Source organism: Mycetomoellerius zeteki, unplaced genomic scaffold (assembly GCF_001594055.1).
Source record: "Mycetomoellerius zeteki isolate Tzet28-1 unplaced genomic scaffold, Tzet1.0 scaffold245, whole genome shotgun sequence".
Classification (NCBI taxonomy): Eukaryota; Metazoa; Arthropoda; class Insecta; order Hymenoptera; family Formicidae; genus Mycetomoellerius; species Mycetomoellerius zeteki.
Window position 1 is genome coordinate 55,486 of NW_017257222.1, and position 19,720 is coordinate 75,205.

Below are 19,720 nucleotides of genomic sequence, written 5' to 3' on the forward strand. Positions count from 1 at the left end.
CCCCGAAGCGTTAAGATGTAATAATAGAAAATCAAAATGAGAAGTATGACTGTGCTCTCTACGTACAACTGAGCTCTTTCTGTTTCTGTCACGGTCTTTGTACGTCTAAGGAACACTGATGAATATGTACATCAATCAGAAAAGAGACAGAGAAAGAGAAAAAGGAGGGGAGGCACGATGATAGAACAAATAAAACTAGTATTAGTCATTATAGTCTGATAAATATGAAAATTGTCCGAGTAATTGAAAAATTGTTAAGGATCACGTGTAGTTGTTCCCGCTAGGGGAGCTACTTGTCTTGTCACAATTTATTCTTCCCATTTCTATTCTACATATAGTTGGAAGGTGATATTCGTTTTGACTGGGAAATTTTTTCGTTTCTCTCGAAACACTCTTCCCTAATAAGGCGTGTCATGTTTTTTAGTAGTTCGATTAATTTTTTGTTTAAAATTGTTTTAAGTCTGATCTCTCATATGGTGACATTTATATAGTCCGATTTTATATTCAAGATTGTCTTAAGTTTGGTCCTGCACAGAGAGAAAAATGTTTGGTATTTGTAACTATAATTATATATTACTATAATTATGATTATTACTGCTATAATAATAATAACAGTAACTATATATATATAGTTCCAGCAACAAATGTATATAATTGGCAACCTAAAATGACTATAATTATAGTTGTTATAACCATAAAATAGTTGAAATTATTTTTTATGATTGTCCCAAAATATAACTATAAAATTATAGTCACTTGAATCATTTTTATGGTAATTTCAACTATTTTATAGTAATTGTTGTATAGCAATAATCATAATTATAGTAATATATAATTATAGTTACAAATACCAAATATTTTTCTCTCTGTGTGGATACACAATTTTATGATACTTAATTTTAGTCAATAAAATGAGCACTCGTGTTTCTGGACTGTATCATAATTATCATTTGTGTTTCTTGTTGGAAAACACTTTAATATCACTTTCAAGATAGATAGATTATTAAATAATTGTATTATAATTAATACTCTGTTACATGCAGTACGTTTCTTAGAAGGAGAAGGAATACAAATAAAAGTTTTAATTAAAAAGAATGTAAAATTGGAGTTCGCACTAAAGTTGATTATAAGTTAACTGTAAAAATTGAAATAGAATATTGTAATAAAGAAATGTATTATAAAATGTATTTAAAAGTTAAGTTTTATTTTTTTTTTTTTTAATAAAATGTTTAATTTATAGATATTCAAAGTTACGAATATTAAATTAAAAATGAATTTACATTTTTTTGCGTATTTTATTTCATTCTTGATTTCTTGTTTTACTTCGACAGATTTTTAATTTTCGGACTTAGATTTATTTATTTACCAGTGTCATTTATAACATCTAATCAAAATAACGTAAAGATTATTTTTATCGTTATTCTCTTTCTTTTGATATTAATAGCGACTGATTAACTTTTATTAGAAAAGATTGATATATTCAATTATATATTTAAAAAACGATTATATTTACCTGTACAAATCATTCAAGTATGACCTTATAAACTTTTGCTTAATACTGATAAAAAAAATATAACGGTCTTGAAACAATTTTTCATCGTTCTTCGTTAATGAGATTTATGCCCGTATTCATAGTCAGGCCTTATATTTAAGGCTTCCTTAAATTTATCTTCAGCTACTCTACGAATTATTTCATTGGCTACTGAGTATCTAAAGATAAATTTAAGGAAGTCTCAAGTACAAGGTCAAACTATGAATACGGGCATTACTTGAATTTATAATCAATTTAATATCGCGCGCAAAATCTTACGTTACTTCCATTTTATTTTGAATCTTTTTATCTTGTGGCTCTCCATCTGTAAGATGTATCGCACGTGTTTATTTGTGCCTCATCGGTTTTAAAAGATCAACTAAGATCAACGTTTTTCGGCCTTTGTTATAACTCGATATAAACATACACGTAAGAAAAAAGTGTTTTGTCACACGGAAATAAATACCGATAGCTCTTAACGAGTAAGTAATCGTCATAAGTACGTGTGTCGGGATCCTTGTTTGCCGTGCATGTTCCCGCCTAACGGTTGATAAAAGAATTATTTAGATAGTGCAGCTGAGTCACCGACTAACGACTGTAAATTCGAGCAAGGTATTTTAAAATTTATCTAAGTTTATCTGAATTTATCGTCTTCGATTTCATCGCGTGGATAAATCCACAATTGAAAGTGCCGGACACCGGTTAACCTCCAATCGACCAGTTGCGCAAAAAAGTGAAAAGGAATTAACGATTCGATATGGAATCCTAAAACGGTTTTAGAAGTCAAAATTCATACCTTTTTTATGTTTTATTATTTATATATTTTACCTGTACATTTTATTTATATATTTATATATTAAAATTTTTTTATTATTACCACGAAAAAGGACAAGAATTTGGCCAGTATCCAATAAGTAAAACGTTAACAGACTGTTAGTAGTTTATTAGCATTCCAATAGAATATTGCAAATTAGTATCAATTGTACATGCATTAAAATTATGTTTTATCAGCAGAGCCTACTGTAGCCTGCTGACATATAATTTGACAATGAAAGGAAATTGAACAGTAAAAATCCAGTAGAAATCAAGTATCTGTCATTTTATAATCATTTAAACGAAATATATCGTTTAGGAATTTACGAAAAAGCAAATTCTGCTTGATTTCTATAGTCATTCTACCGTTATATTCTTTTAGCAGATTCTATTACATTTCTGTTTTGGCATTCTGTCTGTTTACCAGATTTAACAGATATTTTTTACAGAATATGTTTCCAATAAACAGTTTAAGATAATTTCACAAGAGTTGTTTCTTTTGTTAATAGAGAATACAACGTCAGGATGAATGAAGCTACATTGCCTCCTTCGCCAAATTGGTATTTGAGCAATATCCTTGCTTGCTCCAGACGTGGAACTGTGGCATGGGGCGCAAGAAACTTTGTTGTCATTGCCAGACCGAAAGAAGACAATGTTATGCAGTATTCTATAATCAAGGATTATTTTAAAGACAAAGTAACTGCATTAGCATTTTGTCCTAAGCTTGATGATCCAGACAGTCCAGAGCTGTTAATCTGTGGCGGTGATGATACCAAAGCTAGGGTTTGGAATGTGGATACGTTGGAGTTGATAGCGGAATTCGCTTTTGTCGATGTAAGTGGCAGAAAATAATTAAATATATACCATTATAACTTATAAATGTTAATTATTTATGTAACTTATATTAATATATATTTATTAATATAGGGAAGCAAACTGATTGTGGGAGTTGACTGGTCAGCCAAAGATGATAATCTTGCATGTGCAGTGAATTTGGAGGGTTGTTTAATGTACTGTAATATACAGTATAAGACTTCGAAAATAGTATCTCTAGGCAAGCTGACCGCTACATGTGTAGCTTGTTGTCCTCATGACTCTAGTCTTGTAGCGATAGGTACTAAAAGCGGACTAGTTTATATTGTTCAAAAAGATACAATATTGTATAGAATGAGAGGACACAACGAGGACATAGTTAGTTTATCTTGGTGTCCTTCAGACATGAATGTTTTAAATGGAAGAAATAGGAGAGATTTACTTTTAGCTTCTGGTGCAAAAGATAGGTGAGACAAAGCTTTTATAAGCTGTATATATTCTCTGTGTCTCACATACTGAATTAGTCATATAAAATATATATGAATATTTATATTGTTACACTTAAAAATGTAAGAAACGGATAACTAATTAAAAACTGACTACTATTATATTTATCTTTTTTTATATTCAGATCTGTATTCATTTGGAGAGCCGGTAGAGATGGTAGATATGAGACTGTACTAAATGTACCAAATACGCCTATCATGGCTGTTTCGCATAAAAGCAAGCTCAGCACTGCAGGTGGAACCTGGATTGCGGTATGTTGGGCAGAGCCCAATTTGCTTCTGACTAGCTCCCTTTGGGGCGAACTTCTTTCTTGGAAACTTTCAATGGACGAAGAGAAGCCTAAGTGTAAATTGTTCCATACATTCCATAGTAGAGGATTATTTTCGATAGCTGTTGCACCCAAATATGATACAATATCTGATGATTTAAAAACAAATTCCGAGTGAGTAAACACTTTACATAAATTACAAATATATGAATATTGAAATTTTTCAATATTTTATCAATACTTTAGGCTCAGGGTCTGGTCTTTAGCACAAGATCGCTGGGTTATATGTTGCAAATCTAACAGCGATCCTACGAAATCGGCGATCCTGGAGCACAAGATTCCTACACAAGGAGGATTCGTCTACTGTATGAACGCTTGTCCTATTGATACCTCACGCATTGCATTTGGCGTAGGAGATGCGATGCTGCGTCTATGGAACTTATCTGAACCACACACAACGACTTTCGACATTGTTATGCACTGGCAGAAGATAAAGGGAAAAATAAGAGTGGTAAGAAATTCTCACACGGAAGCTGTTTTTTGAGATATTTTTACGTGTGAGAAAATGTTATGAATTAGTATCATAAAATATATTCCACTAGGTATCGTGGTTCCCGGAAGACGAATCTACCGTTGCTTTTGGTACTGGAGAGGGTCGTGTTGGCATGTTTGATGCAATTGGAACCAACAAACAACCTATATTATATCGGCAATATCACCGAAATACCATTTACAAACTCGAATGGGCTCAACTTAAATCAGAATATTTTTTGTTCTCTTGTGCAGAAGGAGAATTAGTAGCTTACAAAAAATCCGCACCGAGTGATGGTAAGATGTTAATATTTATGTTTTGTCGTATTGTTTTATTACCATACTTCTATTTTAGAACCTATGTCTATAATAAAGGAAGGATGTTTGGAATTTTCATGGAAATCCAATATATGTTTAGCAGTTGCATTAGAAAATGGGTATATATACACATATATATATATATATAAAATTAACACAATTTTCTTTAAAAAATAATTAAAGAAACGCTTTAAACGGATCTTGTTTTTTCAGGTCAATTACGTTCTACGATCAGAAGCTGAGAAAACGCGGCAATTCAATACACATTTTAAGAAATGTGGTGAATTGTTTGGCATGGCATCCCGAAAGTACAATGGCAGATAAATGGATGTCACCGATTGCCAACTATTTGGCAGTTGCATCTGATTCGTGTAGTATAATGATTTTTGATATGTCCAAGCTGATAAAGGAATTGGAAGCGACAGGTACCGAGGACATCATAGAAAACGATCAGGATTGCACGATGCACAAGATAGTAGCAACATTAAACGGACACTCCGATAAAGTGGTGTGCTTAGCTTGGAGTCCGCATTTCAGTGGGCATTTAGTGTCTGGTAGCTACGATAATATCGCACAGGTCAAATATACATATGCATTTTATAATACTGTTCAAGTAGTTAAATTATATGATGAAATCATAGTTTATCTGTGTCTATTAAGTTTGTAGAATGAAATATGGGTTTTCTCCTTCCCAAAACAGGTTACCGTTCACCTTATAACTCTTTTACTCATAACTTTTAACTCTCCAGTCAACCTCTTACAAAACTAAGGCATACATGAGATGAGTATTAGAGATTCATTGACTACAAGTCGATTGCTCTTATACCTTTCTTATACAGAGATATATGTCACTTCTGTTAAATTTGTATTTGTCATTTTTATATATCATACAACATTGTTTTTTAGTTATATCGTGTTGTAAATGCTAAATCTTGTTTAAATATTATTTTCAGTATGATTTATATCGTTATATAATCTTCTTCAAATATAATTTTAGGTGTGGAACGTCGAAAAACAGGAGTTGATGGGCACATACATGGGTCATGATGGACCTGTGCTATGCTGTATGTGGAGTCCTCTCAAACCACAGTTAATAATGACCGGCTCGTCGGACTTTACGCTACACATATGGAATTATACTTTATCAGCGCAATCACCGAAGCAACCTTCTGACATTAAAGCTTCAAAGAAAAAACAAAAACAACAGAAGAAGTCGAAAAATAAAACGGATGATCATGAAAATAATTCGACCACATCAACGAATCTTGTTAATCTATCATCTACTGAAGTAACCGCAAGTAAATAATTTTTTGTATACAATTGATACACATGATATACAATTGATATTGATATTCTCAATTTTTAATTGCAGAATTTCAAGCATCACAATCGAAAAAGAAAGATAGAAAATCATACTTTAATAAATATAACAAATTAATAAATGACAAATCTCAAATTTTGAATTTCATCAAGCATGATATAAAAAGTAACCAAACCGAAGAAGATGACACTTCTACAAACTTGTCATTGTTTTGCGAAAAAAAAGATGATTTTTTGGCTCTTATTTCTAATGAAAGTAAGTTTAAGTATATTATTTTAACATTATATTACAATTACATATAAATTGTTACGTGACATTAATGATTTATTATTTATCTACAGAGTTAACACATGACAATTCAGATATTGTTACTGAGTTGAATATGTGGTGTGATGATTTGGAAAGCAATCTAATTTGTGCAGCCAGGGATCAACAATTAAATGACTTTTTAATATCGCTTGCACCTAATGTTTCCTTGAAGTACGTATGAATATTTCAACAAATATAAGACAATTTGTGGCTATTGAATATAATCGAGATTGATTTTACAGAATGTGGAGAGAAATGTGCGAAGCGTATGCGCATCAATTGATACTGCAACACAATCCAGAAAAAGCGGTGTCATATTTACTAGCTATACATAAAATTCACGCAGCCATAGAAGTATTTATAAATGCTAAGATGTTTAAGGAGGCTTATGCACTCGCGAGATGTAAATTGGATGATGACGATATGTTTCTAAATAAAATATTAGAATCCTGGGCTGAATGGGCCACTTTTAAAGGTCATCTGGAGCAGGCAGCTCATTGGTAAGACAATTTTTTTTTAAATTAATATTTTTTATTAATCCTAAGCATTGCAAGTGCGACATGAATGAAAAATATATTTTCCACATTTACACGATATAAAAAAATATTATTTTACATAATATTTAAACGTAAACATAAATAATTAATAGCTGTAAAAAATTTCTATTAAATTAACTCTTTTGATGTTACATATATCAGTCACGTAAAATTAGGATCCTTTGACAAGGCAGCAAAGGTTCTTTCTCGTCGAAAAGACTTATATTGTTTGGAGATAGCATCAGAATTAGCGTTTTTAAGCGGTGATGAGGGATTTGGTACGTCCTTGGTTGTAGACGCAATGACGCGCGCCCTTATGAAGTCAGACTGGCCGAAAGCACGTTCCCTTATCACTGACATCCGACAAGTTCAGGTATATTTTTACACAACATGCATGTACACAACATATATATATATATATTTTATATTCATATATAACTAAAAATCTTCTGTGTAGTATCTAAACGTACACATAGATGCTCATGAGACAATCATGAGTACATTCTTAGAACAGACTGAGTTCGATATGATGAAGATGTGGTTGGAAGGAAAGGAAAATAATGGTATGCTACAAACTCTTGAGGAAAAATATGGTACTTGTTACTACGGTCTCTTACGAAAGAAGAATGATACCAATATTGTTCTGAGAAATGTAACAAACGATAAAGTGGTAAGCTATAGAAGATAAAAATAAAAATGATCAGTACACTTTTCGTAGATAATTATAATATTTAACAATGCTCAATACTTTTCGCGTATAATAACAAATTTGTATTACATTTCTTCATATTATCTTTTTTAGATGCAAATAAATATTAGTTATCAAATTGCCATGGCAGCCATGTCCGATGTAAAAGAGATCCGATTGAAACATTTAACAACGGCATTAGGTAACGTGTTTGAATTTGAAAATAGAGCATCGAAATACGGAACAGTGATAAAAGAAGGATTCTTCACGCATGTTCTCACGAAACTGGATACTAAAAAACGAACGGACGAGGACAGCATTTATGCAAAAAGCGATTATCCTGTATCGCAGAGCATACGCGCTTATTTATGTATCGGTATTCTGAATTGGTTATTGAAATATTTAGAAAAGCTATCGGTTGAAGAAGAGCTGCAGTTTACGCAGTTGGTATTAGATTTGCTAGAAGATGCCATAAACGAGACAAACGTATCTCATCAGAATAAGATTTCTAAATATAATCAATTGGAGGACCAACTTATGGCTCTTGCCATAAGTCGTGAGGGTTAGTTCTTTCTTCTAATCTGTTGTTAGATTTGTTTAATATATGATTGTGTACATAGCAGTGATAGATTAATAATATTAATTTAATAATTCATTATTTTATACACATATATACATATAATATGTTTTAAATATATATGTTCCAGTGGAGACAAAAGATAAGATCGAAAATGATGATGAATATAGGAATATTGAGGAAGAAGCAGAGAAGCTCAAACTCAATATAAATAAATTCAATGAAGATCGAGTTTACATACCGGATCCTAACATCGTTCTTCAGAAATCTTGTTTTTTACTTGCTAAGAAATTGAGAGATAGTACCAAAAAACAACTTTCACAATTTTTAGATAAATTTGAAGAGATAAAAACGTTTGAATCAGAAGAAAATTTGCAATCGGAAAATATCTCAGTATGAGTATATCTCATTAAATAAATGAAAAAGTTTCAAATAAAATGTAAATAAAACTAGCAGAATAGATCTTTGTATCGTTATAAATGATAAACTACATATGATAAATTACTTTTATATATATTGTTCATATAAATCTCGTAATTATACAGTACTCATACATTATACAGTTCATTATAAAATACATTTTTTCTTTTTTACGCATTTTTACACAAGTGTAAAATTTTTTTATCTCCAAAAGATTTATGTGTATATATATAAATTAATTTATCGCATATATGTAATAAGAGAATACGCTTTCAAGGAAAATCAAAATTTTACCTCAATGTATTACTAATGTGTTGTGTATAAAAATTAATTCTTGATGAACTTATAAAGAAACATTAAAGCATAATAAAAAAAATTATGTAAACCGCTAAGTAACATCCCAAGTTCTGAAAAGTCAGAGATTTCATTTATGGACAAAATCGTATTCAATGTATATTAATTTACATTTATTCTCCAGAAGCATAGTTCTCTGTCACTTCCAGCACAGACATATGGCAATTTATAGTGCCATGTCATACCACCGATTAACTTTACTTTTCCACACAATACCACTACTTTCGATTTTAAATTAACAACCTTCAATAAATTATCCGGCCACCCGATACTTGATACCAGATTTTCATTCGCATGTGAGATTTTTACCGTTAAACCACCTTCCACATGAAGTGTCCGCTCATCAAGAGGACGACTAGAATTGGAAATGAATACATTAATTTGCTGAAAGCCTGAACCAATAGGCTGTTTTTTTAAATTGAACTTCTTGCACAATCTAACTTTTCCTTTTTTCATGTTGGAGAAAAAAGAAAAGTGAACTGTGCAAGAAATTCAACTAAAAAGAACAAACCCAATGTGATACAAAAGGATTTAAAATTAAATGTTTTATTACCTGGGTCTGGACACATCCCAAAGCAGCAATTCTCCAGCGGCTATCGATGCGACTTTTAAGGGATTGGGTCCCCAGTCAGCTGCAGTCAAGGGCACAACCCCTGAATCAAGGGACATAATAGCTTGATGACTTCTGACATTATACATACGTATCAAACCGTTCTTTTCCGCTACTAAGAGCTTGCCAGACTCTTCATTATGCCAACATACGCTAGTCCCGGGTGACGTTAAGTAAAATGTAGACACACACTTTTGGTTCTCTTTAACTGCCCACAGCTTACATGTATGATCGTCAGAGACTGACGCCAATAGTTCACCCTCTGGTTCATAGGAGATCGCGTTCGTATAATCTTTGTGACCTTCTAAAATCTTTAGAACATCTATTACACCATTGGATTTAATAGCGCTATAAACTTACATAACTCTTAAAGTATTCCTACCTCAAACATATTGACGTCATTCAGATTGCTATTGTACAATCTTATTTTGAAATCTGATCCAGCAACGCAAAATGTGACAATTTTGGGGACAATACTCAGGGAGGTTTCTGGGCTCCAAGCGATCGCATGGGGCCTGGCATCGTGATGAAACGTTCTAATAGGACTATATGCCATATCTTCCACGGCATCATCTTCATCCTGTCAGTTAAAGTTTGTTAAAATGAAAATGAATAGATTTGACTTTGTTAAATCTTACTGCATATCTCGCGATATAAATTGCTTTCCATTTTCACATAAATAATAGTGAATTTAAAGTTATGTGAGTATTTTATACTCGGATAATGATATCACAGTACTTGCTTACTTTGGTGACAAAGTTATCATGTAACAACACAGAATGGAAAGGACTGTATGTTAAAAACTGAGTTAAGACGTCACAAATAAAAATTATCCAAGATTCGATATAAATAGAAAACAATTATAATTTCTATTTCGTCAATATGTTGACGATTTCTAGCAAAACTAAAAAAAGCTATGACAATTCTCATCGAGGGATTCCTCATACGAACCTGAAATCTGACAGTACCAACGATGATCTCCTTGGCGAGGGCGATGCAGATCAAGTGTTGCGACCATTCGTACGGCGAAAACTCGACACAGTAAATCCGCTCTGAGAAACTCCGTTTAAATGTAGGCGGCGTGGTGACTGCCTCGTCCATTCTATCTGATTCTATCTCTCTCGTCCTCGATACTTAGATATGTACACGCGTGGAAACGAAGCCGGCATAACCTACAAGACGCAAGATAGGTTAGTTTTGCGAGGCTTTACCGTGCGTGACCGATCGATTGTTAATGTAAGGGATAAAGGAGGAGGATTACAAACACGCGACATAAATACAACGGGGAAACCAGCGGAGAAGAATAGATCGAACCACAACTTGTTTTCTCACCGCGATCCGGAGGGAAAAAAAATGTGTGAACATACACACGCCCGGTGTCGAATTAGGTTAGGTTAAATCGGCGCGGCGGCGGCAAACGGTGCCATCGAGAGGGCAGCACGTGATTCGTGTGTGCGATCGTCCGGCCAGCGTGCCACTGCTGCATTCTCCGGAAAAGTGCTGTGTGACGAGCATAGCACACGATCGTCGCATCGCGCGCGTTGATTTTGCGATTTTTTTTGTCCCCTCCCGAAGACGGAGCCAGGTATGAATTGACGCGCGGCGCGACGCCGGAGAGAATCCCGCGCCGTCCACGCGGCCCCGCCAAACTCCGTCTCGTACCGCAGTTTCGCGTCAGTTAGGTGAGTAAGTACGCGAGCGAGCGAGCGAGCGCGTGCACGCGACAAGCTGCTTCGTCCACGCGTGTCCGCCCGTAAATTTTCCCCGATTGGAGGACACTACCTCGCCGACGACGAGCGCAACGCCGTCGCCGCCGATTTCCTCGCGTACGCCCTCGCGGATGTAGCGTGAGCGAACCTCGTTTCGATTATTTATACCGGCTCCCAGATTGATGTTCCGTTACAATATCTTGCATCAGCTTCGCAAAATTGCGCGAAACATTGATATGTATTAATAATTCAAAGCCAATCACCGAATAATTCAGTCTGTTTTCATCAAAAAAGAGCTTGGGAAAATCATTAAAATAAATTTGTTTGATTGCGTTATGTAAATGTATTTATTATGATGATATTAGATGTTTTTCAATTGCTAATTATTGCCGAGAAAAATTTTTATGCAAGAACATCTTTTTCGTGACAAGCGATACACATATGTTATTAATTGTCGTAGAGATAGGACAAGAAATTTTCATCCTCTGTTTATTTTCTCTGTACTTCTCTTTATTTGATAAGAAAGAAAGATAAAGTGGTTATTAAGATATTATGTAACAAGTATTGCTTATTGTAGTTTACATATGTTGAACATACCTGTCTCATATTTCAGTGCAAGTAGGAATGGAGTTCGGAGCAGGCGATGTCGCCCAGATATCGGCAGAACTGGCTCGAGTGGTCGAGATGATGATGTCACCTGGTATATCTCAACCTCAACGTCTGGATATGTATAATGCTTGTGAGAGGTTCAAAGAATCTTCACCGTTGTGTGCGCAATGCGGCTTGTACTTGGCGCAGAAATTACCTGAGAGAAGCTCAGTGGTACGTCACTTTGGTCTACAGTTGATGGAGCACTGTGTAAAGTATCGATGGACACAAATTTCTCAGTCAGAAAAGATTTTCATCAAGGAGAATGCGATGAAATTACTTCAGGAAGGCACCCAACCACTGCTACAAGAAGAGGCACATATAAAGGATGCTCTGTCACGTGTCGTAGTTGAAATGATAAAGCGTGAATGGCCTCAGCAGTGGCCCACACTGTTGGCCGAGCTCAGTCAGGCTTGCACACAAGGCGAGAGCCAAACTGAGTTAGTCCTGTTGGTATTTCTCAGATTAGTGGAAGATGTAGCACTTTTGCAGACACTCGAATCCAATCAAAGAAGGAAAGATATTTATCAGGCGTTGACTACGAACATGGCCGAGATCTTTAGCTTCTTCCTGAGACTAATGGAGCAACACTTTTCAGAGTTTCAGAAGAAAAGTGCCTTAGGACAGACATCCGAAGCTGCGGCACATAGTAAAGTCGTTCAAGTAAGTTTTTGCAAAAATGCATGTATCTAATGATTGGTATTTCAATTAAAATTTGTATTGTTATAACAGGTAGTGCTATCCACATTAACTGGATTTGTTGAATGGGTTTCTATAAATCATGTGATGGCCGAGGACGGAAGACTGTTACAGATACTATGCCTCCTACTGGGAGATCCTATATTTCAGTGTTCTGCCGCCGAATGTCTGCTTCAGATTGTAAATCGTAAAGGCAAGGCTGAAGATCGAAAGCAACTGATGATCTTGTTCTCAGAGGAGGCTTTGAGATATATTTATACTGCAACCACTGCTCCACCACCTCTGGCTGGACCTACAAATTTCCATGAAAATCATTACTTATTTTTGAAGAAGCTCACCCAGGTACTTGTTATAATCACACTGTTAACATTCGATAAATTTGTATCGCATCTTATAGTTACAGCAGCTATGAAAAACCGATCATCATTCGTGTGATTGTTATTTTAGGTACTGACTGGTATGGCGACACAACTTTGCGCCTTATGGGGAAAAGATGATGCCTCTAGCATACGACCGACGCATTTCAATCTCTTTCTGGACACTGTGCTTACGTTCACCATGTACCCGAGCCTCACGCTCACGCATTTAGCGAACGCGATTTGGGTGATGCTGTTTAAACACGAACAGATCAAGACAGACTCGTTACTGCTTACGTACGTGCCCAAGTATGTGGAGCACACCGCACCCAAGTTGATCCGCGTTACATATCCACATGGTAGACAAAGTAACGGCATGACCACGTACTGCCTCGTTGATTATGACTCAGAGGAAGAGTTCAACGTTTTTCTGCATCGCTTCAGAATGGATCTGTTGGAAGGATTTAGACATGTAACTATGGTAGCTCCTTTAGTGACGTTTACATACGTGCAACAGTGGCTGACTGCGAAGATCACCAAGGGTATGGCAAACCTGCAATACAAGAGCGATCAGAACGACCGAGAGTACCTTGAATGGGAAGCCCTCGCGCATGCATTAGACTCTGTTGTGTCCAGGATCTTGCTAATCAATGAGCGACCGAGCGTACAGACGGGTCTACAGTTGTTGGAACTCTGTCTAGGTTATTCACCGCAAGATCCCTGGCTTCTATCCGCTCTACTCTCTTGTATAAGCGCACTCTTCGTGTTTCTGTCGATGTCAACTGGCTCAATGGCTATGCCGGGTGTCGCTATCTTACCGCGCGTCCTTGAGAAGATCTTCGCCGCATTAGTATTCGAGGCACCTGGTGAGAACGAGAGTAATCGATCACGAGCAGCCAAAAACGTGCGACGACATGCAGCCAGTCTGATGGTGAAGATCAGTCTCAAGTATCCACTGTTATTACTGCCAGTATTCGAGCAGATACACACGATGGTGCGCAGTTTGACTCGCGAGCCAAGCCCGTTGTCTCGAATGGAGAGTGTCATGCTATACGAGGCATTGCTCCTTATCTCGAATCATTTTTGCGATTACGAGAGACAGACTCGATTCGTTACAGAGGTGATCGGTGATGCATCCAGTAAGTTCATCGCACTAGGCACAGAATGGTTCGAGGGACCGCTAGAGCTTATGCAGTTTGTGGGACTGGACAGACCACCGGTGGAGAACATATTGGAAGATCCAGCTAAACGCAATCGCAGCGATCTCATGATGTGTATTTGCACTATGCTGAGTGTAGTTAAACGATGCTCAATCCCAGAAGATCCCGATCGCGCAGCCAGGGGTGGCTTCGTAGCTGCGCTCAGTGAGAGCGGCAATCCGGTATATCGAAATCCAGCGACACCACATATAATCCCTATTCTACCGACACTGTTTGCGCTACTGCGAACAATGAATGGTCTCTTCAGTCATGCTGCCCTTGCTGCTCTATCTGAGGTAACATTTGAAATTGTCTCTAATCAACTGAGCCGAAGTTGGATACATAAAAATTTGGTATGAAATTAAGTTTATAATTAATTGTAACATGTGTCAGAGAAATGTATTTGTAGTAACAAATATTTAATATTGTACAAGTTGAATTTTAAGATACGAGCGTACACAAAATTTAATCCTTTTCGACGTGCAAGTATCGAAAAACTAATCGTTGCAAATAGAATAATGGAATTGCATTAAGTGATATCTTGTTCTTATTAAAAATTGCTGAATATATCTGTACTTATTCTAGGGCTACAAAAATGCTTACGGACTTTTAGAATCTGAGAAGGCGAATCTTTTGGGCGTTAATATAACTAACGACAATAATAGTGAAACGGACCAGGCCTTAAACACTTCTCTGGTTCGAATGCAATCATTCCTGAGTACAGTTCATGACCAATGCTACCATATGTTAGGTAGCGGCTGTCATATGATTGGTCGAGATTTTTATCAGTTACCTGGACTAGCACCGGCCTTATTGAACTCAGTTTTCTCGAACATGGAGGTAATTTAATAATGTTTTGTTTCAGCAATCATCTTCTAAATCAAGATTAAAAATGAATTAAAAATGAAATTTGCGAATTTATTTCAAAAAAAGGTTTAAATAGATCTTCGTTTAAGTATTTGAGATGTGGAATATTAATTTGTAATGCAAAACTTATTAAAAATATAAGTTTTCTGTCATTGAGTACAAGGTTGAAAATTCAAGTGTCTCGCGTTTTGCCATGATTACTTTATTTCTAAATAATTTACTATTTTCTAGTTTAATTTTCTTCATGACATTTTGCTCATATTGAACTTAAAGTAGACTATTAAAGAAATGTTACAAAATGATAACAACATAAACGTAAAACTCTAATTTTTGCACTAAAATTGATGTTATTTATGTTATCATTTAAAAATAATATTTTTATAATACTATTTTAGGTTTCCATGGAAAAACTCAAAATTTTTCTGTATGTCTTTAATAACACATAGGAAACTTATATTTTTAATAAATTTTGTATTATAAAAGGAATTCTTTATAAATTTTAAATATAATAAATAATACCTGTGCCTATTCCTTCTTTTGAAATAAATTCGCAAATTTTTAGCTCTAATTGAATCTACAAATCTCCTATCCCTCTCCCCTTAAAAGAAGAATATATATATAATATATGTATAAAAGAATATATGTATAAAATTCTTTTTTTAAATTAACGTATATTAATCATTCATATATTTCTGTCTCTTCCAGGCGATTCCAGATTATAGACTACGGCCGATTATACGCGTGTTTATGAAGCCATTCATATACTCATGCCCACCGGCTTTTTACGAGAGCGTATTACTACCTGTACTGGCTCACATATCCACACACAGTGAGTGATCAAAACAATTTTTTCCATTTTCTTATTTTTTACGCTTTCCACCGTATTGAACAAAATTAGTATGAAACGATCGTATATCTTACCGTTCCGATCAATGCAATTCTTTTCTAGTGTGCCAAAGATTAAGCGCAAAGTGGCAGTACATAGCGCGTCTGTATGAATCCGGCGGTCTGGACGAAGAAAACACCAATACGCAGGAAGTCATCGATGATATGCTCAACAGAAATCTGACTAGGGACTTCGTAGACGTGTTAAAAGTGGCTCTGGTCGGCGGAGCCGCTAGCGATGCCGCACCTCCAGATACTATGGAACAGGACAGCGGGGGAATGGCTGTAGACCCACCTCTCTCGCGGGGAAACAGTATCGTTGCCGAGGTCGTCAGCGAACTCGGAACTTCCATTTTGCGTCATCCATCCACTTGTCACAGCGTCGTGCTATGCGTACTAGGGTAAAATATAATCATAATGAGTAGAGTTAATTTTATTGTGAAATCAGAGGATTAATTGTTTTTTTTTTTACTTAAAAAACTTATTGGTTAATGTGTCCTAATATCTCTAGAGCGCTCGCATGGAATGATTCAAACGCGAGTCTCAAGGCTACAATGTTAACTGGACCAGTGGTCCGAGCTCTAGCAGCTGACGGAAGTCTCACTCCTTCTATGGCAGCACACATCATGGTCGCTGTTCTTCAAGGTTTACAACTGCATGGTCAACACGAAGCCAATCAGGGTTCCCTTATCACTCTGGGTGCACAAGTCTACGAGTGCCTAAGACCTAAGTTTCCGAACATCATCGAGGTGATGCAGCAAATCCCGGGAGTCAATCCCGCCGACTTGCAACGCTTCGATGAGAAAATGTCGGTGGTCAGCACGAAAGGCAACAAAGTCGAAAAGGGAAAGAAGGATCTTTTCAAGAAAATTACTAATCAGGTATACGATTATAATATCCAAAAGATATTTATATATCCCGGCTAATCCTTTAACTTAAAATTTGTATTTGAAGTCTTTTTTTTTTGTAAAAAAAAATATGTGTAAAGTGAATCATTTTCACAGTACTTTTATTGTATCTTATACTTTTTTTCATTTAAATCGTTTAATAATAATAATGATCAAATCTTAATTCGTCTTTTATTACAGCTTATCGGCAGAAGTGTAGGTCAATTGTTCCGTAAAGAAGTTAAAATAGACAATTTACCGCGGATAGAGGTATCTGGTAAGTCTCAACCGGTGCGAGTGGATGAGATCTCGAAGAATGCTGCTGACACGGGAATAACAGCACTGTTCGCTGGATCTACGTAGCAGACAATTTTAGAAAATCATATTTTGCATAGTTGGTCTAACTCAATAAGTAATTATAAGTTATTGTAAAAAAGTCTCTTCTAGGGGTTGCCATATGATGTGGCACAGAAAAAGAACGTTCGATCCAAAACTGTTGAAACGTACGTTTCTTTCTAGAAAAATCACAAATTTCTTTATGGCCGACTTATAGTCGTAAATAAGCCGTGTCAAAGTATTCGAGGTATCATTTCAGGTTTACACAATTGCAAATTGCAGAGATTATTTTTATTTGTATTCTTTCAACAAGCATTTTTTTTAAATGTACGTTGTGATAAAACAAAAAAAAAATAATAGCACGTGAATTTTAATAAAATTGCAATCGTCATGAAAAATCAAGGTGATATCTTTGAAATCTTTGGGCATACTGTACTCCTACTCAATCACTAGGTGCTCGAAATTAAATTTTGAATTATAAATTATAACACGCATCTAATTTATAGTTGTATATTTATGATGAACAATTGGAAAAATTTTTCTTCATTCTGAAATCGATTATGATATAGAAGTGTAGATAACTTTTTACACTACACATTCTGTCGTTACTATTATTTATTCTAATTAATTTTAAAGACTCGCGCAGGAAGAACAACACAGCTGATATTGCTCGCGTTCCGTCTTGTCATTTGTATTCAAGACCGAGCATTCGATCTCTCAGGTAGTGTTAATTTTTTCATGGGTTATCATTCTTTCAATGTCCATTTTTAATCACTGTTTTACAATAAAAATTCCAAATGCATCATACAATACTGTATGTTTTATGATAAACATACAAAATGTAAAGATTCGTCAGAATTACGGAAGAATTGTACAATGAGATGTAAGAGACTATTGTGATAAGATTAAAAATATAACGAGTAACATTTTACAATATACACAAAAGCAAGCGACTTAAAAAAGCCGCAAAGTGAATTTCATTGCTTTGTATAAATGAAGAAACAATACGCGAATCCGAGTTGTGACTGATGTGTGTAAAACCGAACTGTAAACTAGTATATTTCTTATTTTTCTTTATTACGTTCTAAATTATATCTCCGAGATCCATAGTTTTATATCATATTAGATTTATTCTTTTTAGCTGAAAATCTTTATTTTTATTGATACTTAAAATGGGATGGATATATGTATGTTTACGAGAAAGGAAAAAAAGAATTGTAAATTTGTAGAAAGTGCAGCTAAAAAGAACATATCTGTTCTATTATATTATTAAGGATCTCGAAGTATAGTTTATTACATTGGTGTCATATATACACACGCGCGCACACACCCACACCCACCCACATACACACATACACACACACACACACATACACACGCACACACAGGGTGAGTCACTTAAGACCGGCCACCCGAATAACGCCCACAATTTTGGAGATAGGAAAAATGTTTCAAATGAGAGTGGAACGGTTTCAAGGAAGACGTGTTTTGCTCGTGTTGTCTTTCTTCTAGGTGGAGGCACCAAAAAGATTTAAAGGTCATCTCCATTTTTTAAAAATGGAATTGTATAATTTTTTTTACACAATATGATTCCTCTAATTATTCTGCATATAAAAATATTAAGGTAGAGATATAAAAAAACCAATAGTTTACGAAATATTTTATACTTTATTCTGGCATATATTGACATAAAATATTAAATAACTCGTAAACTATTAATTTTTTAATAATCATACCTTAATACTTTTATGAACAGAATAATTAGATGAATCAATTGATGGAAGAAAAACACAGTTGCTTTAAAAAAATGTGTATGCAAAATGGATAATTTTTTAAATAAGCAACTATGTGTTTTCTTTCCACCAATTGATTCATCTCATTATTCTGTTCATAAAAGTATTAAGGTATACGATTATCAATAAATTAATAGTTTACGAATTATTTAACATTTTATGTCAATATGTCTCACAATAAAGTTGTATAAAATATCTCGTAAGCTATTGTTTTTTTTATATCTCTACCTTAATACTTTTATATGCAGAATAATTAGAAGAATCATATTATGTAAAAAAATTATATAATTCCATTAAAAAAAAGGAGGTGACCTTCATATTTTTTTGCTTCCACCTAGAAGAAAAACATGACCAAAATACGTCCTCCTTGAAATCGTTCCACTTTCATCTGAAACATTTTTTCCTATCTCCAAAACTGTGTTACACGGGTGGTCAGTCTTAAGTGACTCACCCTGTGTATATATATATATATATATCTTTATATACATATAAGTATATACATATTGTACAATAAAATTTTAATGTAGCGGTTGAGCTTATGCCAGAATAGAAGAGAATGTAATCGCTCGTCTATGCAAAACATACATACACAAATTATGTATCAAAATTTAATGCCAGTACTGTGTGTGTGTGTGTGTGAAGATCTATAATACATGTGACGTAAATTATAGATTTTCAGTACTGTAATAAATTTTGAAACAGCCTAAATATATATATATATTTAGCCCGTATTTTTCAGAACGCG

The 19,720-nt window shown here is 34.8% G+C and overlaps 3 protein-coding genes across 4 annotated transcripts; 2 read left to right on the top strand and 1 right to left on the bottom strand.

The window, feature by feature from the left end:
* The first annotated feature begins 1,880 nt into the window (after positions 1-1,880).
* On the top strand, positions 1,881-8,629 carry rig (gem nuclear organelle associated protein rigor mortis). The gene is made up of 16 exons (XM_018449409.1): positions 1,881-2,143; positions 2,854-3,178; positions 3,272-3,624; positions 3,789-4,106; positions 4,179-4,443; positions 4,535-4,760; positions 4,819-4,900; positions 4,995-5,358; positions 5,779-6,079; positions 6,154-6,357; positions 6,444-6,582; positions 6,654-6,911; positions 7,110-7,320; positions 7,405-7,617; positions 7,750-8,197; positions 8,343-8,629. Exons 2-16 carry the CDS (start codon positions 2,870-2,872, stop codon positions 8,609-8,611), a joined length of 3,960 nt encoding a protein of 1,319 aa, XP_018304911.1. The 5' UTR covers positions 1,881-2,143; positions 2,854-2,869; the 3' UTR covers positions 8,612-8,629.
* Positions 8,630-8,951: 322 nt separating this feature from the next.
* On the bottom strand, positions 8,952-10,996 carry Nup37 (nuclear pore complex protein Nup37). Its single transcript, XM_018449513.1, has 5 exons — positions 10,929-10,996; positions 10,548-10,768; positions 9,979-10,176; positions 9,540-9,907; positions 8,952-9,341 (listed from the first exon to the last, which is right to left on the bottom strand). The coding sequence occupies exons 2-5, from the start codon at positions 10,695-10,697 to the stop codon at positions 9,089-9,091; spliced, it is 969 nt and encodes a 322-aa protein (XP_018305015.1). The 5' UTR covers positions 10,698-10,768; positions 10,929-10,996; the 3' UTR covers positions 8,952-9,088.
* Positions 10,997-11,208: 212 nt separating this feature from the next.
* Positions 11,209-17,435, top strand: Ranbp21 (exportin-5-like protein Ranbp21). 2 transcript variants are annotated; one of them, XM_018449510.1, is made up of 9 exons: positions 11,209-11,278; positions 11,919-12,616; positions 12,686-12,994; positions 13,100-14,503; positions 14,793-15,047; positions 15,780-15,903; positions 16,024-16,360; positions 16,471-16,840; positions 17,048-17,435. In XM_018449510.1, the coding sequence occupies exons 2-9, from the start codon at positions 11,930-11,932 to the stop codon at positions 17,207-17,209; spliced, it is 3,648 nt and encodes a 1,215-aa protein (XP_018305012.1). In that variant the 5' UTR covers positions 11,209-11,278; positions 11,919-11,929; the 3' UTR covers positions 17,210-17,435. The 2 variants fall into 2 exon arrangements, with proteins under 2 accessions (XP_018305012.1, XP_018305014.1); XM_018449512.1 differs by lacking the exon at positions 11,209-11,278 and adding an exon at positions 11,379-11,438.
* The last annotated feature ends 2,285 nt before the right edge of the window (positions 17,436-19,720 follow it).